The 24698-nt window shown below is 34.5% G+C and overlaps 1 protein-coding gene across 2 annotated transcripts in view; it reads left to right on the top strand.

Moving 5' to 3' along the window:
- Positions 1 to 24698, top strand: part of LOC143024637 (uncharacterized) — a 75550-nt gene that overhangs the window by 2615 nt on the left and 48237 nt on the right. The window contains exon 1 of one of the 2 annotated variants that reach the window (XM_076183547.1): positions 4245 to 4447. The exons of the other annotated variant lie outside the window; for it this stretch is intronic. Within the exon in view, the coding sequence (XP_076039662.1) occupies positions 4279 to 4447 (169 nt within the window). The 5' untranslated portion in view covers positions 4245 to 4278. Of the gene's footprint in view, positions 1 to 4244; positions 4448 to 24698 lie in introns of those variants that run through there. 2 annotated transcript variants of the gene reach the window in all.

Raw genomic sequence — 24698 nt, 5'->3', positions numbered from 1 at the left:
AGATGATCTTGTTCTTCAATGTGCCTAACAATAGAATTAGTTGTTCGGTGCGCTTTTACATCATTTTTATGTTCAATTATCCTTTTCTTAAGTCCTCGACCAGATTCTCCATAGTATGCTGAAGGGCAACCTTTACACGGAATTTTATATACCACACTATTTTCATTCGTCGCGTTAGTGTCTTTATGTTTAATGATCTGATGATCTTATTACCTGTTGTCTGCAATCTTTATGCCCGTTTTCAAAAGGAATGTATCAAGGATTGGACTTATGTCGGTGTTTGGGACAGTTATATAACGTGTTTTTCTCTCAACAACTTCGCTATTTCCATTTTTATTTTTGTCATTAGCTTCGCTTTCTTTTTTAGTTTATATAACAACCTTCAGGATATTTAAGTTTAATGAATGTTTTCATAATATGTTCTACTTCTTCTGCCAGGAATTCTTCATCACATATTCTAAAAGCTCTTAAAAAGAAACCTATTACTGCACCTGATTTTGTTCTCTCACTATGACCTGAAAAATAGTGTATATAATCTTCTTTATTTGTGGGCTTTCTATATACCGAGAATTTGACATTTTTTCCTTTTCTGTGAATTGTATGTTTTTCTTTACGCTGTTTAATCTTTTTAACTTGTCGGTATTTGTCCCTTTAGGTAATACTACTAAAATGTCATCTACATATCATTAGCTTTGATAAAGATACTGTGAGGTCGAAACGTCAGCGTTAAATTCTCCTACTACTTCCTCATTTCTTTCTCCACCATCATTAAAAATCTGTGTATATATAAGTATACTTTATATATATATATATATATATATATATATATATATATATATATGTATGTAAATACATTTATACATATGTATATCTATATATGTATATACACACACATGTATATATATATATATTTATATATATATATATACATATATACATATACTTATATACATATACTTATATATATATATATATATATTTATTTATATATATATATATATATATATATATATATATATATATATTGGAAACTAGTATGTTATAACACATTTGTAAAAGATCACTGTTAACCCACTATCGGAGAAATAATAACGGAAAGTACAGAGAAACTGTATAGTTCGACTACTCTCTGTAGTCCTCTTCAGCAGAATGCTTACATAAGGTTAAGGTACAAGTATATATGAAGAAATGAGGGGTACATAGAAGGGGATGAGGAAAGTGGGGGGGGGGGCCCTCAGGTCACATGCCCTTGAAATGGTCGGGTCAAATTAGGACAAGGGGTGATATTTTGTCCAACCGCTTTAGACATGATCTTGTTGACCGCTAACTTGGTAATACAATCTGGGGGCCATTGGCCTTTAGAGGTATTAAAGTCAGGATAATGTTTTATTAGAGAAGATTCTACAATTTTTCTTCTATAGCTACAGTGTGATTTATAAATTATTGATGCATTATCCCAATCTAATCTATGGTCTTTTTGGCTGGCATGAAGGAACACAGCGGAGTTAACTTGTCCATATTTTATGGAGTTTTTATGTTCCTTTAATCTCGTGGACAAATTCCTGCCAGTCTGGCCCCAGTACACATCATCACAGTCTTTACACGGCAATTTATATACCCCGGAGTTTTGGTCCACATCATCCCTCCGGTGTACATACCTTTCTAAAAATGCTGTTTGGATAATTGTAAATAAATTTGATTTGATTATTAGGTAGAAGTTTGGAGACCGAATTGATAGAATCATTAAATGGTACAATGATGTTATTGTTACCCCATTTAAACTTCTCCCTGGAGTTACTTGGCTTATAAAAGTTGGATTTGGCTTTATGTAGGGCTTTCTTTAGAAACCATTCCGGATAACCTACGTTAGAGAGTTGTTTATTAATCATATCAAATTCTATTTGCAAGAATTGTGGACTGCAAATTCTAAGGGCTCTGATGTAGGTTATCCGGAATGGTTTCTAAAGAAAGCCCTACATAAAGCCAAATCCAACTTTTATAAGCCAAGTAACTCCAGGGAGAAGTTTAAATGGGGTAACAATAACATCATTGTACCATTTAATGATTCTATCAATTCGGTCTCCAAACTTCTACCTAATAATCAAATCAAATTTATTTACAATTATCCAAACAGCATTTTTAGAAAGGTAGTTAATGTACACCGGAGGGATGATGTGGACCAAAACTTCGGGGTATATAAATTGCCGTGTAAAGACTGTGATGATGTGTACTGGGACCAGACTGGCAGGAATTTGTCCACGAGATTAAAGGAACATAAAAACTCCATAAAATATGGACAAGTAAACTCCGCTGTGTTCCTTCATGCCAGCCAAAAAGACCATAGATTAGATTGGGATAATGCATCAATAATTTATAAATCACACTGTAGCTATAGAAGAAAAATTGTAGAATCTTCTCTAATAAAACAATATCCTAACTTTAATACTTCTAAAGGCCAGTGGCCCCCAGATTGTATTACCAAGTTAGCGGTCAACAAGATCATGTCTAAAGCGGTTGGACAAAATATCACCCCTTGTCCTACTTTGACCCGACCATTTCAAGGGCATGTGACCTGAGGGCCTCCCCCCCCACTTTCCTCATCCCCTTCTATGTACCCCTCATTTCTTCATATATACTTGTACCTTAACCTTATGTAAGCATTCTGCTGAAGAGGACTACAGAGAGTAGTCGAAATATAGTTTCTCTGTACTTTCCGTTATTATTTCTCCGATAGTGGGTTAACAGTGATCTTTTACAAATGTGTTATAACATACTAGTTTCCAATTGACGCCCACGATGGAACTTTCTTCATTGCACCAGCTTTTCACCTACTTTCCTGGACTCAAGAGTTCGTACCGACTTTTCGAGTCTTCCCTAATAGCAAATAAGAAGAAAAGGAATCAACACCAATTCCTTGTGAACTGTTTGGAAGAACTAGTTTGTCCTACTTCCTTTGGTTTTCACAAATTTAGACATTTGGGTTACAGTTTCCCAACTTACATTAGTGCTTTCTTGAAAGAATGAAGCAAGATTGCTTCATTAGATTGTGGTGCATCTTTCCACCGAGTGAGAATAGCGACAAGGAATCTCAAATTCCAGTGCCGTAGTGAACATACATACAAATGTCTTTCTAGGCTGGCCCTTGGAAAAGCCCTTTACGTAAGTGAAAAACATAAAAATAGACTTAATAAGAAGCTCATTAGATTATGCAATAACAGTGCTTGGACTAAGTTCTCTCTAACGGACAATGTGACTAACCTCTCGGATGAGTCTCTCTCAAGATACGAACAAGAAGTGTTAGGCTTAGGGGTTAATTTTGCCATGAAACCAGACATAAGTCATACCTTGGACTACATTGTGGGTTTTGATAAATTCATGGCAGCCAACGATTACGACAAAGACCTACAGTGTTTAAAAGGAGTCCTTTTGCAAGGTATTATGGACTGTGTTAAGGGAGACAGTGGTTTACCTAAAATATTGAAATTGGCAGTCGAACATCTCTCCAAACGTAAAAATATCATCATCACAAGAGCCGACAAAGGAGGTAAAATAGTAATCATTAATCAAAAAGACTATGTCACAAAAGCCCTTGATATGTTAACTGATAAGGACACCTATGAAAGCCTTACTAAAAATCCCCTCAGGAACACCTCCGCAGAGTTTAATAAGAAAGCCCGGAAACTAATAGGAGACAAATTATTTGATAATTTAAGAGTCATCAATCCTCAATTAGCTAATTTTTATGGGCTTCCTAAATTACATAAAGAAGGCACCCCTCTAAGGCCAATTATCTCCAATAGGAATTCATACACAAGTAAGGTATCAAAATGGCTCACAGGTATTTTGTCACCATTTGTGGGAAGTTTCTCAAACTCTCACATTAAACACTCAGAAGATTTTGTGAGTAAAATTAAAAAACAAATCATACCTATTAATAGCAAACTACTAAGTCTCGATATAGTCTCCTTATTCACAAATGTTAACACGGAAGATGTCTTAGGTTTTTTGGAAACCAAATTGCAACCATATCAATACAAACTCCCACTTCCAGTGTCAAAGATTATTAGCCTGACCCGTTTATGTATCAATACCAATGTTTTTACTTTCAATAATTCTTACTTTAGACAAAGATATGGTTGCATTATGGGTTCTAATATTTCACCCGTGTTAGCTAACCTTTACATGGAATATTTTGAAAGTACTTTATTACCTAAGATTAAACCACCTGATATGTTTTGGTATCGGTATGTTGATGATATTTTTACACTATGGAACGATATGTGGGGTTCTTTTGATGATTTCTTTGTTAAATTAAATAATTTAGCTAAGAATATTAATTTCAAGGTTGAATGGGAAGAAGGAGGTCGAATCCCATTCCTGGACATTTCGGTCATAAGAGACCCGGACCAATTGTCCTTCACTGTGTATAGGAAACCTACCCACACAGGTAATTACTTACATTTTTTTAGCCACCATCCGGGTAATATTAAATCTAGTGTTGCATCGGGTCTATTTCTCAGAGCCCTTAGAATTTGCAGTCCACAATTCTTGCAAATAGAATTTGATATAATTAATAAACAACTCTCTAACGTAGGTTATCCAGAATGGTTTCTAAAGAAAGCCCTACATAAAGCCAAATCCAACTTTTATAAGCCAAGTAACTCCAGGGAGAAGTTTAAATGGGGTAACAATAACATCATTGTACCATTTAATGATTCTATCAATTCGGTCTCCAAACTTCTACCTAATAATCAAATCAAATTTATTTACAATTATCCAAACAGCATTTTTAGAAAGGTAGTTAATGTACACCGGAGGGATGATGTGGACCAAAACTCCGGGGTATATAAATTGCCGTGTAAAGACTGTGATGATGTGTACTGGGGCCAGATTGGCAGGAATTTGTCCACGAGATTAAAGGAACATAAAAACTCCATAAAATATGGACAAGTTAACTCCGCTGTGTTCCTTCATGCCAGCCAAAAAGACCATAGATTAGATTGGGATAATGCATCAATAATTTATAAATCACACTGTAGCTATAGAGGAAAAATTGTAGAATCTTCTCTAATAAAACATTATCCTAACTTTAATACCTCTAAAGGCCAGTGGCCCCCAGATTGTATTACCAAGTTAGCGGTCAACAAGATCATGTCTAAAGCGGTTGGACAAAATATCACCCCTTGTCCTACTTTGACCCGACCATTTCAAGGGCATGTGACCTGAGGGCCTCCCCCCCCACTTTCCTCATCCCCTTCTATGTACCCCTCATTTCTTCATATATACTTGTACCTTAACCTTATGTAAGCATTCTGCTGAAGAGGACTACAGAGAGTAGTCGAAATATACAGTTTCTCTGTACTTTCCGTTATTATTTCTCCGATAGTGGGTTAACAGTGATATATATATATATATATATATATATATATATATATATATATATATATACATATATATATTTATATAAATATATTTATATACATATTTATATAAATATGTATATATATATAAATTTTACAAATATGAATAGTATTTATGAACGCATACAATGGTTTGTTTAATCATATTGATTCTTATGTTACAAAAATAATACGCGACTTAAGGGGGGACTACAGTAGTGGTGGTTCCCTCACCATAAACCACTAAACACCCTTAACCCTAACCAAAATAATTTTTCTTAATTAAATATAGCTTACACTCCCCCTCCAGGTGGCGCCCCCCCCCTCCCAAAGGTTGGGAAACTCTTGTTTGAAAATACATGCATACACTAACACAAATATCATATGTACACATTCTTTTGCGTGCGTGTGTATGTGTGTGTGTGTGGGTTGACAACAAATGTCTACAGCTAAAAGGTTAAGAAATTTATCTATTTATCTATCTTCAGAATATGTATGGTTATAGGGGTTTATCTGCAAAAACGTAGGAGTTTGTGAATAATCCAATTCCGCCCGTACTAAAATTAAATGAAAATAACCAATATTTCAACATTTGGTAAAATTATACGATCATTTTACATTAACATGCTTTCTTCTTACAAAAGCTATCATGGTTTGTGGCAACATTAATTTCACAAATATAAATAATATCTATGAACACAAAAAATACTACGCGACTTAAGGGGATACTACAGTAGTGGCCTGTTCCCACTCCTAATATTAACCTGGAGAGATGGTATCAGAACATATATAGTTATGGGGATCTATCTCTAAAACTCTAGGAGTTCGTGTGCAAACAGGGGCTACTACTTTATTATAATAGATATGTATATATATAATATATATATATTATATATATATATATATACACACACATTATATACGTATATATATGTATATGTGTGTGTGTGTGTATATATGTACACACACACACATACACACACACACACACACTTCAACGAATGGACGGCTTAGAAGACGTTCTGAAGAAAAGTGAAGTCTGTGGATCCCAACGCAAAGAGAAGTGCCTAGTGTTTTTGCAGGGTGGGGGGGAAATTGCTCGTGGAGTAGTGGGAACGTAGGGAAAGAGGAAAAGGGGAGGGATTCCTGAGGGAAATGGAAGGAAATGAGGAGGGAGTAGACTTTGCCCAGCCAGACAAGCGGAAGGTAAACAAAAGACTTAGCGAGGATCAAATGTCTAATAAAAATGTAAAGATTAGAAGTTTAGAGAGGAGCAATACAGAAGAAAGTGACGAGAATATGTTCCAGGGATTTAAAGAGGGTGGGGGGGACACAACCCCCCCCCCCCCGACTGATAAGACTAGAGGAGAGAGTTGATAAGGTGATCGAGGACTTGGAGCGTAAGTTAGGTAACGTAGACTCCATTTTCCAAAGAATTGAAAGGTTGGAACAACTAGAGAAGGCTAACAGAAACTTAACTGAAGAAATAGAGGACCTAAAAAGACAGTTAGGAAATGTAAAGGAGGAGAATGAGAACTTGAAGAAGAATAGTAATGAAAACAGAGAGAAAATAGCTACAGAAGCTAAAAATTGGAGAATAACTCAAGAAGGGAATAAGGTTTCATTCACTGACATAGTCAAACAGCAATTGAAAGAACATAATGAAGACTCAGTTATTAAAGTGATGAGACAGAAGGAGAATATAGTAAGAGAATTAGCTGACAAAAAGAAATGTATAATTATATTAGGAATGGAAGAGAAACATAACCCAGATAGAACCGCAAGAATCAAGGAGGAAAATGAAAGAGTAAGCAGTTTATTAAAATTAGTCCAGGAAGATGAACCAGAAATTATAAAGGAAATTGAGGAAAAATTCAGACTCGGAAAATATAGTACAGATAAGACCAGACCAATTAAGATTAAATTCAGGTCACAAACAACAGCAGAGAAAATTCTATCCAAGACAGGGAAACTAGCAACAAATGATCAATATAAAAAGGTATGGATAAAAAGAGAAATGAATAAGGAGGAAAGAGAGGCAGAAAAGCAGAAAAGAATTGAAGCTAAGGCAAAAAACGAGGAAAGAACGGAGTCAGAGAAAGAGAGATTCTATTGGAGAGTAGTGAACATGAAAATAAAGCAGTTCGACATACTAAAGAAAAACATAAGGGAAACAGAGAATACAATGGAAGTGGCAGAAAACTAAGAGTGTCTTACACAAATATAGATGGATTGATAACAGGATTGAATGAACTGAATGATTATTTGAAAGAAAAAGAACCGGACATAATGGGAATTGTAGAAACAAAATTAAAAGGCCCACTACCACCCAACAGTGTAGGACATGATACATACAATTATTGGATTAGAAACAGAGAGAAAAAACAAGGGGGTGGAGTTATGTTCCTGACTAAGAAGGATATAAACGTGAAAGGTGTCATATATGGAAAGAATACAGTAGAGATGATTATGATAGAAGTGGAAGACCGAGATAAGAAGAGCAGAAAATTTGTGATCAATTATGTGCCTCCGAAAACAGCCTCATGGGAGGAGAGTGAACATAAAAGTATGTTAGAGGACACAAAGATAGCATTAACTAAAATAATGGAAGACGGAGGAAGAATAGTTATGATGGGCGACTTTAATTGCAAAGAAATCTGCTGGGAAGAAATGACAGTAAAGAGTGGTGATGACTCATGGGGAAATGCTCTACTTGAGATGATTACTGACCATTCAATGACACAATGGATACAAGAGAACACTAGGTATAGAAATGAAGAAGAACCATCGAGGCTAGACTTAATAATTACATCTGAACCTAGAATAGTGGACAAGATTGAATATAAAACACCAATAGGTAAAAGTGACCACATATTGATTGAACTGGAACTTAATGAAGAAAAATATATGAAAAGAAATGAACAATATAGAAAAGGAAGAATGATGTATGAAAAAACAAACTTTGATAAAATAAGAGAATTCTTCCAACAAGAAAACTGGGAAGAAATATACAAAGAAGAAACATCAGTGGAAGAGAAATGGAATATTTTGACAAAAATTTACAAAAAAGGAGTGGAAAAGTATGTCCCAAGACAAAAACAAGAAAAAGAATATGTAAAATGCTGGTACAACAAAAGTTGTAGGGAGTTAAAGGACAAAAGAGACAAAGCCTGGAACAGATGGAAAAAACACAGAAGACCTGAAAAATGGAAAATATATACTGGTTATAGAAATGAATATGTACAAAAGTGCAGAGAGGAAAAAAGAAAATATGAAAAAGATGTTATAGAAAAGTGTAAAGATCAACCAAAACTATTCTACAGATTTGTAAACAATAAACTGAAAAACAAACAAGACTTAGAGAAATTAAGACAAGGAGGAGTTGAATACACTGAGGAAATGGAAATGGCAGAAATTATGAACAAACATTTTAAATCAGTGTTTACAAGGGAAAATATACAACCTGAAGAGATTGAGTGGAAGGAAAAAGTCCCCCCTATGGAAGAAATAGAAGTAACAAAGAATGAAATATTGACACACTTGGGTAATTTTGATGTCAGAAAATCGCATGGGCCAGATGAAATAGCAAACTGGATTCTGAAAGAATGCAGGAATGAACTGGCAGACAAAATACATAGCATAATAAGCAGTTCCTTAAAAGAAGGAAAAGTTCCAGAAGATTGGAAAAAAGCAAATATAGTACCTATATATAAAGGAGGAAATAAAGAAGAACCTACCAACTATAGACCAGTCTCTCTAACAAGTACAATAGCAAAAATATTTGAAAGAATTATCAAAAGTAGATGGGTAAAATACTTGGAAAAAAACAACGTACTAAACCCAAGGCAATTTGGATTCAGACAAGGACGATCATGCGTCACCAATTTAATATGTTTCTATTCAAGGCTAATAGATATAATACAAGAAAGAGATGGATGGGCTGATTGTGCATTTCTAGACCTAAAAAAAGCTTTTGACAAAGTACCACATAAGAAGTTGCTTAAGAAATTAGAATATGAAGGAGGAATACAAGGTAAATTGCTAAATTGGATGGAAGACTTTTTGCAAGAAAGAAAAATGAGAGTAGTGATAAGAGATCAGCACTCAAAATGGAATGAAGTAATAAGCGGTGTCCCGCAGGGAACAGTTCTGGCCCCAATAATGTTTGCTATTTATATTAATGATATGGATGAAGGAATTGAAAGCTATATGAGCTTCTTTGCAGATGATGCAAAATTACTGAAAAGAGTGAAAACTGAAGAAGATTGTGAATCACTACAGAGAGATCTAAATAAAGTACAAGAATGGAGTAGGAAGTGGGAGATGGAGTTCAATACAAAAAAGTGTAGTATAATGGAATTTGGAAAAAGCAAAAACAGAATAACAGGATCATATAATTTGGGAGAAGAAGGAATAAAAAAAGTAGAAAATGAGAAGGACCTGGGAGTCATTGTTATGTCACCTGAGAAACATATAAATAAGATTTTTGGAGAAACTTATAATTTAATAAGAACAATCAAAGTGGCATTTACATACCTGGATGAAGAAATGGTGAGGAAAATCCTAATCACCCTGATAAGACCAAGATTGGAATATGCAGCAACGATATGGTCACCAAGTACAAAAAAATGTATAAAAAAACTTGAAAGAATACAAAGAGCAATTACAAAACTGGCACCAACACTCTCAAAACTATCATATGAAGAGAGACTACAAAAACTTAAACTACAGACACTAGAGCAAAGAAGAGAGAGAGGAGATTTGATAGCTATTTACAGAATCATGAAAGGCATAGAAATTACTGATAGAGAGAATCTGATAAAATGGGATGACAGAAATACAAGAGGACACGGAAAGAAAATAAAAAAAGACAGCTATAGAAGAGATTTGAAAAAGAACAGCTTTCCTCACAGAGCAATAGACAGTTGGAACAAGTTAGATGAGAAAGTGGTGTGTGCAAAATCAATACATGAATTTAAAAATAGTTTAGATAAAATGAGATATGAAGACGGGACCCCACGAGCATAGCTCCCCTTCCCGTAAAATACAACTAGGTAAATACTAGGTAAATACACACACTTTCAACGAACGGACGGCTTGAAGAACGCTCTGAAGAAAAGTGCAGATTGTGGATACCAACGCAAAGAGAAGTGCCTTTTTGTATTTGCAGGGGGGGGGGGAAATTGCTCGTGAGGTAGTGGGAAAGTAAGGAAAGAGGAGAAGGGGAGGGATTGCTGGGAAAATGGAAGGTAATGAGGAAGTAGAGGACTTGGTCCAAATAGACCGCCGTAAAGTAAACAAAAGACCACAAGACGAGCTGGAGGACGACGGAATGTCTAATAAGAATGTAAAGATTAGAAGTATAGATAGGAACAATACAGTAGAAAGTGATGAGAATATTTTCAAGGGATTTAAAGAGAGTGGGGGGGACACAAACCCCCCCCGACTGACAAGACTAGAGAAGAAGGTTGATAAGGTGATCGAGGACTTGGAGAGTAGGTTAGGTCATATGAACACCATTTTACAAAGGGTTGAAAGATTGGAAGAACTGGAAAAGGCGAATAGAAACTTAACTGATGAAATAGAAGAACTAAAAAGACAGTTAAGAGAGGTAAAGGGGGAGAATGAGGAATTGAAGAAGAATAGTAAAGAAAACAGAGAAACAATAGCTAAAGAAAGTAAAAATTGGAAGCAAACCCAAGAAGGAAATAAGATTTCATTCACTGACATAGTCAAACAGCAATTGAAAGAACATACTGAAGACTCAGTTATTAAAGTGATGAGACAAAAGGAGAATATAGTAAGGGATTTAGCAGACAAGAAGAAATGTATAATTATATTAGGAATGGAAGAGAAACACAACACAGATAGAACCACAAGAATCAAAGAGGAAAATGAAAAAGTAAGCCAATTACTAGAATCAGTTCAGGAAGATGAACCAGGAATTATGAAACAAATCGAAGAGAAATTTAGACTCGGAAAGTATAGCACAGACAAGACCAGACCAATTAAGATTAAATTCAAGTCACAAACAACGGCAGAGAATATCTTATCCAAAACAGGGAAACTAGCAACAAGTGAACAATACAAAAATATATGGATAAAAAGAGAAATGAATAAAGAGGAAAGAGAGGAAGAAAAGCAGAAAAGACTGGAAGCTAAGACAAAAAACGAGAACAGAACGGAGTCAGAGAAAGAGAGATTCTATTGGAGAGTAGTGAACATGAAACTAAGGAAGTTCGACACACAAAAGAAAAACATAAGGGAAACAGAGAACACAATGGAAGTGGCAGAAAACTAAGAGTGTCTTACACAAATATAGATGGATTAATAACAGGATTGAATGAGCTGAATGATTATTTGAAAGAAAAAGAACCGGACATAATGGGAATTGTAGAAACAAAATTAAAAGGCCCACTACCACCCAACAGTGTAGGACATGATGCATACAATTATTGGATTAGAAACAGAGAGAAAAAGCAAGGGGGTGGAGTTATGTTCCTGACTAAGAAGGATATAAATGTGAAAGGTGTCATATATGGAAAGAATACAGTAGAGATGATTATGATAGAAGTGGAAGACAGAGATAAGAAGAGCAGAAAATTTGTGATCAATTATGTGCCTCCGAAAACAGCCTCATGGGAGGAGAGTGAATATAAAAGTATGCTAGAGGACACAAAGATAGCATTAACTAAAATAATGGAAGACGGAGGAAGAATAGTTATGATGGGCGACTTTAATTGCAAAGAAATCTGCTGGGAAGAAATGACAGTAAAGAGTGGTGATGACTCATGGGGAAATGCTCTACTTGAGATGATTACTGACCATTCAATGACACAATGGATACAAGAGAACACTAGGTATAGAAATGAAGAAGAACCATCGAGGCTAGACTTAATAATTACATCTGAACCTAGAATAGTGGACAAGATTGAATATAAAACACCAATAGGTAAAAGTGACCACATATTGATTGAACTAGAACTTAATGAAGAAAAATATATGAAAAGAAATGAACAATATAGAAAAGGAAGAATGATGTATGAAAAAACAAACTTTGATAAAATAAGAGAATTCTTCCAACAAGAAAACTGGGAAGAAATATACAAAGAAGAAACATCAGTGGAAGAGAAATGGAATATTTTGACAAAAATTTACAAAAAAGGAGTGGAAAAGTATGTCCCAAGACAAAAACAAGAAAAAGAATATGTAAAATGCTGGTACAACAAAAGTTGTAGGGAGTTAAAAGACAAAAGAGACAAAGCCTGGACCAGATGGAAAAAACACAGAAGACCTGAAAAATGGAAAATATATACTGGTTATAGAAATGAATATGTACAAAAGTGCAGAGAGAAAAAAAGAAAATATGAAAAAGATGTTATAGAAAAGTGTAAAGATCAACCAAAACTATTCTACAGATTTGTAAACAATAAACTGAAAAACAAACAAGACTTGGAGAAATTGAGACAAGGAGGAGTTGAATACACTGAGGAAATGGAAATGGCAGAAATTATGAACAAACATTTTAAATCAGTGTTTACAAGGGAAAATATACAACCTGAAGAGATTGAGTGGAAAGAAAAAGTCCCCCCTATGGAAGAAATAGAAGTAACAAAGAATGAAATATTGACACACTTGGGTAATTTTGATGTCAGAAAATCGCATGGGCCAGATGAAATAGCAAACTGGATTCTGAAAGAATGCAGGAATGAACTGGCAGACAAAATACATAGCATAATAAGCAGTTCCTTAAAAGAAGGAAAAGTTCCAGAAGATTGGAAAAAAGCAAATATAGTACCTATATATAAAGGAGGAAATAAAGAAGAACCTACCAACTATAGACCAGTCTCTCTAACAAGTACAATAGCAAAAATTTGTGAAAGAATTATCAAAAGTAGATGGGTAAAATACTTGGAAAAAAACAACGTACTAAATCCAAGGCAATTTGGATTCAGACAAGGACGATCATGCGTCACCAATTTAATATGTTTCTATTCAAGGCTAATAGATATAATACAAGAAAGAGATGGATGGGCTGATTGTGCATTTCTAGACCTAAAAAAAGCTTTTGACAAAGTACCACATAAGAAGCTGCTTAAGAAATTAGAATATGAAGGAGGAATACAAGGTAAATTGCTAAATTGGATGGAAGACTTTTTGCAAGAAAGAAAAATGAGAGTAGTGATAAGAGATCAGCACTCAAAATGGAATGAAGTAATAAGCGGTGTCCCGCAGGGAACAGTTCTGGCCCCAATAATGTTTGCTATATAAATGATATGGATGAAGGAATTGAAAGCTATATGAGCTTCTTTGCAGATGATGCAAAATTACTGAAAAGAGTGAAAACTGAAGAAGATTGTGAATCACTACAGAGAGATCTAAATAAAGTACAAGAATGGAGTAGGAAGTGGGAGATGGAGTTCAATACAAAAAAGTGTAGTATAATGGAATTTGGAAAAAGCAAAAACAGAATAACAGGATCATATAATTTGGGAGAAGAAGGAATAAAAAGAGTAGAAAATGAGAAGGACCTGGGAGTCATTGTTATGAATAATATGTCACCTGAGAAACATATAAATAAGATTTTTGGAGAAACCTATAATTTAATAAGAACAATCAAAGTGGCATTTACATACCTGGATGAAGAAATGGTGAGGAAAATCCTAATCACCCTGATAAGACCAAGATTGGAATATGCAGCAACGATATGGTCACCAAGTACAAAAAAATGTATAAAAAAACTTGAAAGAATACAAAGAGCAATTACAAAATTGGCACCAACACTCTCAAAACTATCATATGAAGAGAGACTACAAAAACTTAAACTACAGACACTAGAGCAAAGAAGAGAGAGAGGAGATTTGATAGCTATTTACAGAATCATGAAAGGCATAGAAATTACTGATAGAGAGAATCTGATAAAATGGGATGACAGAAATACAAGAGGACACGGAAAGAAAATAAAAAAAGACAGCTATAGAAGAGATTTGAAAAAGAACAGCTTTCCTCACAGAGCAATAGACAGTTGGAACAAGTTAGATGAGAAAGTGGTGTGTGCAAAAACAATACATGAATTTAAAAATAGTTTAGATAAAATGAGATATGAAGACGGGACCCCACGAGCATAGCTCCCCTTCCCGTAAAATACAACTAGGTACAACTAGGTAAATACACACACAAATATATATAAATATTAAATATATATACACATATATGCATATTATACATATATATACACATATATGTATATATATATATAAATATAGTATATATATATGTATATATATATATATATATGTATATATATATGTATATATATATATACATATATATATATATATATGTATATAGATATATGCATATATATATACATATATGTGTATATATATATATATATATATATATATATATATATATATATATATATATATCTATATATATATATATATAACACACACACACACACACACACTTTCACCGAACGGACTGCTTGACGAACGCTCTGAAGAAAATTGCATATTGAGGCTCCCAACGCAAAGAGAAGTGCCTGTTTGTATGGGCAGGGGGGGGGGAAATTGCTCGTGAGGTAGTGGGAAAGTAAGGAAAGAGGAGAGGGGGAGGGATTACTGGGAAAATGGAAGATAATGAGGATGTGGAGGACTTGGCCCAGGCAGACGGGCGGAAAGTCAACAGAAACGACCACGACGAGCTGGATGACGAAATGGCAAATAAAAATGTAAAGATTAGAAGTATAGAGAGGAGAAATACAGTAGAAAGTGACGAGAATATGTTCCAGGGATTTAAAGAGAGTGGGGGGGACTCAAACCCCCCCCGACTGACAAGACTAGAGATGATGGTTGATAAGGTGATCGAGGACTTGGAGAGTAGGTTAGGTCATATGAACACCATTTTACAAAGGGTTGAAAGATTGGAAGAACTAGAGAAGGCTAACAGAAACTTAACTGAAGAAATAGAGGACCTAAAAAGACAGTTAGGAAATGTAAAGGAGGAGAATGAGAAATTGAAGAAGAATAGTAATGAAAACAGAGAGAAAATAGCTACAGAAGCTAAAAATTGGAGAATAACTCAAGAAGGGAATAAGGTTTCATTCACTGACATAGTCAAACAGCAATTGAAAGAACATAATGAAGACTCAGTTATTAAAGTGATGAGACAGAAGGAGAATATAGTAAGAGAATTAGCTGACAAAAAGAAATGTATAATTATATTAGGAATGGAAGAGAAACATAACCCAGATAGAACCGCAAGAATCAAGGAGGAAAATGAAAGGGTAAGCAGTTTATTAAAATTAGTCCAGGAAGATGAACCAGAAATTATGAAACAAATCGAAGAGAAATTTAGACTCGGAAAGTATAGCACAGATAAGACCAGACCAATTAAGATTAAATTCAGGTCACAAACAACGGCAGAGAAAATTCTATCCAAGACAGGGAAACTAGCAACAAATGATCAATATAAAAAGGTATGGATAAAAAGAGAAATGAATAAGGAGGAAAGAGAGGCAGAAAAGCAGAAAAGAATTGAAGCTAAGGCAAAAAACGAGGAAAGAACGGAGTCAGAGAAAGAGAGATTCTATTGGAGAGTAGTGAACATGAAAATAAAGCAGTTCGACATACAAAAGAAAAACATAAGGGAAACAGAGAACACAATGGAAGTGGCAGAAAACTAAGAGTGTCTTACACAAATATAGATGGATTGATAACAGGATTGAATGAACTGAATGATTATTTGAAAGAAAAAGAACCGGACATAATGGGAATTGTAGAAACAAAATTAAAAGGCCCACTACCACCCAACAGTGTAGGACATGATACATACAATTATTGGATTAGAAACAGAGAGAAAAAACAAGGGGGTGGAGTTATGTTCCTGACAAAGAAGGATATAAACGTGAAAGGTGTCATATATGGAAAGAATACAGTAGAGATGATTATGATAGAAGTGGAAGACAGAGATAAGAAGAGCAGAAAATTTGTGATCAACTATGTGCCTCCGAAAACAGCCTCATGGGAGGAGAATGAACATAAAAGTATGTTAGAGGACACAAAGATAGCATTAACTAAAATAATGGAAGACGGAGGAAGAATAGTTATGATGGGCGACTTTAATTGCAAAGAAATCTGCTGGGAAGAAATGACAGTAAAGAGTGGTGATGACTCATGGGGAAATGCTCTACTTGAGATGATTACTGACCATTCAATGACACAATGGATACAAGAGAACACTAGGTATAGAAATGAAGAAGAACCATCGAGGCTAGACTTAATAATTACATCTGAACCTAGAATAGTGGACAAGATTGAATATAAAACACCAATAGGTAAAAGTGACCACATATTGATTGAACTGGAACTTAATGAAGAAAAATATATGAAAAGAAATGAACAATATAGAAAAGGAAGAATGATGTATGAAAAAACAAACTTTGATAAAATAAGAGAATTCTTCCAACAAGAAAACTGGGAAGAAATATACAAAGAAGAAACATCAGTGGAAGAGAAATGGAATATTTTGACAAAAATTTACAAAAAAGGAGTGGAAAAGTATGTCCCAAGACAAAAACAAGAAAAAGAATATGTAAAATGCTGGTACAACAAAAGTTGTAGGGAGTTAAAAGACAAAAGAGACAAAGCCTGGACCGGATGGAAAAAAGACAGAAGACCTGAAAAATGGAAAATATATACTGGTTATAGAAATGAATATGTACAAAAGTGCAGAGAGGAAAAAAGAAAATATGAAAAAGATGTTATAGAAAAGTGTAAAGATCAACCAAAACTATTCTACAGATTTGTAAACAATAAACTGAAAAACAAACAAGACTTGGAGAAATTAAGACAAGGGGGAGTTGAATACACTGAGGAAATGGAAATGGCAGAAATTATGAACAAACATTTTAAATCAGTGTTTACAAGGGAAAATATACAACCTGAAGAGATTGAGTGGAAGGAAAAAGTCCCCCCTATGGAAGAAATAGAAGTAACGAAGAATGAAATATTGACACACTTGGGTAATTTTGATGTCAGAAAATCGCATGGGCCAGATGAAATAGCAAACTGGATTCTGAAAGAATGTAGGAATGAACTGGCAGACAAAATACATAGCATAATAAGCAGTTCCTTAAAAGAAGGAAAAGTTCCAGAAGATTGGAAAAAAGCAAATATAGTACCTATATATAAAGGAGGAAATAAAGAAGAACCTACCAACTATAGACCAGTCTCTCTAACAAGTACAATAGCAAAAATTTGTGAAAGAATTATCAAAAGTAGATGGGTAAAATACTTGGAAAAAAACAACGTACTAAATCCAAGGCAATTTGGATTCAGACAAGGACGATCATGCGTCACCAATTTAATATGTTTCTATTCAAGGCTAATAGATATAATACAAGAAAGAGATGGATGGGCTGATTGTGCATTTCTAGACCTAAAAAAAGCTTTTGACAAAGTACCACATAAGAAGTTGCTTAAGAAATTAGAATATGAAGGAGGAATACAAGGTAAATTGCTAAATTGGATGGAAGACTTTTTGCAAGAAAGAAAAATGAGAGTAGTGATAAGAGATCAGCACTCAAAATGGAATGAAGTAATAAGCGGTGTCCCGCAGGGAACAGTTCTGGCCCCAATAATGTTTGCTATATATATTAATGATATGGATGAAGGAATTGAAAGCTATATGAGCTTCTTTGCAGATGATGCAAAATTACTGAAAAGAGTGAAAACTGAAGAAGATTGTGAATCACTACAGAGAGATCTAAATAAAGTACAAGAATGGAGTAGGAAGTGGGAGATGGAGTTCAATACAAAAAAGTGTAGTATAATGGAATTTGGAAAAAGCAAAAACAGAATAACAGGATCATATAATTTAGGAGAAGAAGGAATAAAAAGAGTAGAAAATGAGAAGGACCTGGGAGTCATTGTTATGAATAATATGTCACCTGAGAAACATATAAATAAGATTTTTGGAGAAACTTATAATTTAATAAGAACAATCAAAGTGGCATTTACATACCTGGATGAAGAAATGGTGAGGAAAATCCTAATCACCCTGATAAGACCAAGATTGGAATATGCAGCAACGATATGGTCACCAAGTACAAAAAAATGTATAAAAAAACTTGAAAGAATACAAAGAGCAATTACAAAATTGGCACCAACACTCTCAAAACTATCATATGAAGAGAGACTACAAAAACTTAAACTACAGACACTAGAGCAAAGAAGAGAGAGAGGAGATTTGATAGCTATTTACAGAATCATGAAAGGCATAGAAATTACTGATAGAGAGAATCTGATAAAATGGGATGACAGAAATACAAGAGGACACGGAAAGAAAATAAAAAAAGACAGCTATAGAAGAGATTTGAAAAAGAACAGCTTTCCTCACAGAGCAATAGACAGTTGGAACAAGTTAGATGAGAAAGTGGTGTGTGCAAAAACAATACATGAATTTAAAAATAGTTTAGATAAAATGAGATATGAAGACGGGACCCCACGAGCATAGCTCCCCTTCCCGTAAAATACAACTAGGTACAACTAGGTAAATACACACACACTTTCAACGAACGGACGGCTTGAAGAACGTTCTGAAGAAAAGTGCAGATTGTGGATCCCAACGCAAAGAGAAGTGCCTTTTTGTATTTGCAGGGTGGTGGGAAATTGCTCGTGGGGTAGTGGGAAAGTAAGGAAAGAGGAGAGGGGGAGGGATTGCTGGGGAAATGGAAGGTAATGAGGAGGTGGAGGAATTGGCCCTGACGGGCCGCCGAAAGGTAGACAAACGACCGCAAGACGAGCTGGATGATGACGACATGTCTAATAGGAATGTGAAGATTAGAGGTATAGATAGGAGCAATATAGTAGAAAGTGATGAGAATATTTTCAAGGGATTTAAAGAGGGTGGGGGGGACACAAGGGGCCCCCCCCCCCCCCCCCCCCCCCCCCGACTGACAAGACTAGAAGAGAAGGTCGATAAGATGAACGAGGACTTGGAGCGTAGGTTCGGTAATGTTGACAGTATAATACGAAGAATTGAAAAATTGGAAGAACTAGAGAGGGCGAACAAAAACTTAACTAAGGAAATTGAAGAATTAAAACAACAGTTAAAAGAAGTAAAAGATGAGAATAAAGTCTTAAAGGAGAATAATATGGAGAACAAGGAGGGTTGGAAAAAAATTCAAGAAAATAGCAAGGTTGCATTCAGACATAATCAGACAGCAAATGAATGAACAAACTGAAAACTCAGTTATTAAAGTGATGAGACAGAAGGAGAATATAGTAAGAGACTTAGCAGACAAAAAGAAATGTATAATTATATTAGGAATGGAAGAGAAACACAACACAGATAGAACCACAAGAATCAAAGAGGAAAATGAAAAAGTAAGCCAATTACTAGAATCAGTTCAGGAAGATGAACCAGAAATTATGAAACAAATCGAAGAGAAATTTAGACTCGGAAAGTATAGCACAGACAAGACCAGACCAATTAAGATTAAATTCAAGTCACAAACAACGGCAGAGAATATCTTATCCAAAACAGGGAAACTAGCAACAAGTGAACAATACAAAAAGATATGGATAAAAAGAGAAATGAATAAAGAGGAAAGAGAGGAAGAAAAGCAGAAAAGACTGGAAGCTAAGGCAAAAAACGAGAACAGAACGGAGTCAGAGAAAGAGAGATTCTATTGGAGAGTAGTGAACATGAAACTAAGGAAGTTCGACATACAAAAGAAAAACATAAGGGAAACAGAGAACACAATGGAAGTGGCAGAAAACTAAGAGTGTCTTACACAAATATAGATGGATTAATAACAGGATTGAATGAGCTGAATGATTATTTGAAAGAAAAAGAACCAGACATAATGAGAATTGTAGAAACAAAATTAAAAGGCCCACTACCACCCAACAGTGTAGGACATGATGCATACAATTATTGGATTAGAAACAGAGAGAAAAAGCAAGGGGGTGGAGTTATGTTCCTGACAAAGAAGGATATAAACGTGAAAGGTGTCATATATGGAAAGAATACAGTAGAGATGATTATGATAGAAGTGGAAGACAGAGATAAGAAGAGCAGAAAATTTGTGATAAATTATGTGCCTCCAAAAACAGCCTCATGGGAGGAGAGTGAACATAAAAGTATGTTAGAGGACACAAAGATAACATTAAATAAAATAATGGAAGATGGAGGAAGAATAGTTATGATGGGCGACTTTAATTGCAAAGAAATCTGCTGGGAAGAAATGACAGTAAAGGGTGGAGATGACTCATGGGGAAACGCTCTACTTGAGATGATTATTGACCACACAATGACACAATGGATACAGGAGAACACTAGGTATAGAAATGAAGAAGAACCATCGAGACTAGACTTATTAATTACATCTGAACCTAGAATAGTGGACAAGATTGAATATAAAACACCAATAGGTAAAAGTGACCACATATTTATTGAACTGGAACTTAATGAAGAAAAATATATCAAAAGAAATGAACAACATAGAAAAGGAAGAATGATGTATGAAAAAACAAACTTTGATAAAATAAGAGAATTCTTTCAACAAGAAAACTGGGAAGAAATATACAAAGAAGAAACATCAGTGGAAAAGAAATGGAATATTTTGACAAAAATTTACAAAAAAGGAGTGGAAAAGTATGTCCCAAGACAAAAACAAGAAAAAGAATATGTAAAATGCTGGTACAACAAAAGCTGTAGGGAGTTAAAAGACAAAAGAGACAAAGCCTGGACCAGATGGAAAAAAGACAGAAAACCTGAAAAATGGAAAATATATACCAGTTATAGAAATGAATATGTACAAACATGCAGAGAGGAAAAGAGAAAATATGAAAAAGACGTCATAGAAAAATGTAAAGATCAACCAAAACTATTCTACAGATTTGTAAACAATAAACTGAAAAACAAACAGGACTTGGAGAAATTAAGACAAGGGGGAGTTGAATACACTGAGGAAATGGAAATGGCGGAAATTATGAACAAACATTTTAAATCAGTGTTTACAAGGGAGAACATACAACCTGAAGAGATTGAATGGAAAGAGAAAGTCCCCCCTATAGAAAAAATAGAAGTATCAAAGAATGAAATATTGATACAATTGAGTAATCTTGATGTCAGAAAATCGCATGGACCAGATGAAATAGCAAACTGGATTCTGAAAGAATGCAGGAATGAACTGGCAGACAAAATACATAGCATAATAAGCAGTTCCTTGAAAGAAGGAAAAGTTCCAGAAGATTGGAAAAAAGCAAATATAGTACCTATATATAAAGGAGGAAATAAAGAAGAACCTACCAACTATAGACCAGTCTCTCTAACAAGTACAATAGCAAAAATTTGTGAAAGAATTATCAAAAATAGATGGGTAAAATACTTGGAAAAAAACAACGTACTAAATCCAAGGCAATTTGGATTCAGACAAGGACGATCATGCGTCACCAATTTAATATGCTTCTATTCAAGGCTAATAGATATAATACAAGAAAGAGATGGATGGGCTGATTGTGCATTTCTAGACCTAAAAAAAGCTTTTGACAAAGTACCACATAAGAAGTTGCTTAAGAAACTAGAATCTGAAGGAGGAATACAAGGTAAATTACTAAATTGGATGGAAGACTTTTTGCAAGAAAGAAAAATGAGAGTAGTGATAAGAAACCAGCACTCAAAATGGAATGAAGTAATAAGCGGTGTCCCGCAGGGAACAGTCCTGGCCCCAATAATGTTTGCTATATATATTAATGATATGGATGAAGGAATTGAAAGCTATATGAGCTTCTTTGCAGACGATGCAAAACTACTGAAAAGAGTGAAAACTGAAGAAGATTGTGAATCACTACAGAGAGATCTAAATAAAGTACAGGAATGGAGTAAGAAGTGGGAGATGGAGTTCAATACAAAAAAGTGCAGTATAATGGAATTTGGAAAAAGTAAAAACAGAATAACAGGATCATATAATTTGGGAGAAGAGGGAATAAAAAATTAGAAAATGAAAAGGACCTGGGAGTCATTGTTATGAATAATATGTCACCTGAAAAACATATAAATAAGAGTTTTGGAGAAACTTATATTCTAATAAGAACAATCAAAGTGGCATTTACATACCTGGATGAAGAAATGGTGAGGAAAATCCTAATCACCCTGATAAGACCAAGATTAGAATATGCAGCAACGATATGGTCACCAAGTACAAAAAAATGTATAAAAAAACTTGAAAGAATACAAAGAGCAATTACAAAACTGGCACCAACACTCTCAAAACTATCATATGAAGAGAGACTACAAAAACTTGAACTACAGACACTAGAGCAAAGAAGAGAGAGAGGAGATTTGATAGCTATTTACAGAATCATGAAAGTCATAGAAATTACTGATAGAGAGAATCTGATAAAATGGGATGACAGAAATACAAGAGGACACGGTAAGAAAATAAAAAAAGACAGCTATAGAAGAGATTTGAAAAAGAACAGCTTTCCACACAGATTAATAGACAGTTGGAACAAGTTAGATGAGAAAGTGGTGTGTGCAAAAACAATACATGAATTTAAAAATTGTTTAGATAAAATGAGAAATGAAGACGGGACCCCACGAGCATAGCTCCCCTTCCCGTAATATACAACTAGGTAAATACAACTACAACTAGGTAAATACACACATATATATATATATATATATATATATATATATATACATATATATATATATATATATATATATATATATATTTTTTTTTTTTTTCAACAAAAACCCACTGTGTTGGATAAGAAGAAATGAAATAAAATTAATTCCATATATTTCGATCACGGACTGTGATCCTCTTCAGTGGAATACAGAAAGGTAGAGCAAATGGCATGTCTTATATACAATAAGAATAAGGGACAAGGGTAGGACTCAGGTAGCATCTAGTACTTTGCGGGGCAGGTCTCCCGCCTTCACCAACGATGGTAACAATTTGTTGACTGCCCAGGTGGTAATGCAGTCAGGTGACCACTGTCCATATGACATATTAAAATTTGGAAATTTGTTAATCAGGGATGATTCTATTATTTTTCTTTTAAAACTGCATTTTGAATTAAAGATAATCTTTGCCTCATTCCAATCCATATGATGGCCTTCCTTGTCTACATGTTGGAAGACAGCGGAATTATGTTGTGCGTATTTAATTGAATTTTTATGTTCTTTCATCCTAGTATATAAATCTCTACCTGTTTGTCCCCAATATACATTGTTACAATCAGAGCAAGGGAGTTTATACACACCTTGATGTATTTCTTCTCTAGGTCTTTGATGTACATTGACTATTTTCTTAAACAAATTATTGGGATAACTAAAAACAATTTTAATATCTTCCTGTGGAAGAAATTGAGAAATGTCATTTAAGGATCTATTATAAGGCAATTTAATACAGTTTTTGTACCAACTGAAGTTCTTACTGGAATGGGAAGTGGATCCAAAGTAACTAGTTTTGGCTTTACTTAGAGCTTTATTTAGAAACCAATCAGGATACCCTATTCTTTTTAATTGATTCCTGATGGTTGTTATCTCCATTTCCAAATAATGTGGACTACATAATCTAAGTGCCCTCAGGAAAAGACCTGAGGCAACACTATATTTAATTTTATCAGGATGGTGACTGAAAAAGTGCACATAACTCCCCGTATGTGTGGGCTTTCTGTACACAGTGAAGGACAATTGGTCCTGATGCCGTATTAATAGGATATCTAAAAATGGTAGTCTATTATCCACCTCCCATTCAACTTTGAATTTAATATTAGTGGCTAAGTTGTTTATTTGTTCAAAGAAAGCATCAAAAGATCCCCATTCGTCATCCCAAATCGTAAAGATATCGTCCACATACCTATACCAAAACATTCCTTGTGGCTTAATGTCTTGTAAAAGCACTGTCTCGAAATACTCCATATATAGGTTAGCTAACACTGGGGAGAGATTAGATCCCATTGAACATCCGAACTGCTGTTTATAATATTGATCTTTAAATGAGAAGGTATTAGTGTTAGCACATAATTCCGTTAGTTTAATGATTTTGCTGACAGAGTCTAAGTCTTGATGTAGTTTCTTTGTTCACCTGCATCAACGTAGCTGAGGTTTTAGCTTTCTTAGAAACAAAATTACAAAATTATCGGGACCAACTACCAATCTCTGTCAGCAAAATCATTAAACTAACGGAATTATGTGCTAACACTAATACCTTCTCATTTAAAGATCAATATTATAAACAGCAGTTCGGATGTTCAATGGGATCTAATCTCTCCC

The sequence above is a fragment of the Oratosquilla oratoria genome, chromosome 4 (genome assembly GCF_046742065.1).
Source record: "Oratosquilla oratoria isolate Oo_2021 chromosome 4, ASM4674206v1, whole genome shotgun sequence".
NCBI classification, from domain to species: Eukaryota; Metazoa; Arthropoda; class Malacostraca; order Stomatopoda; family Squillidae; genus Oratosquilla; species Oratosquilla oratoria.
Note: the sequence above shows the minus strand (reverse complement) of the source record. Positions and strands in the feature narration are given on the sequence as shown.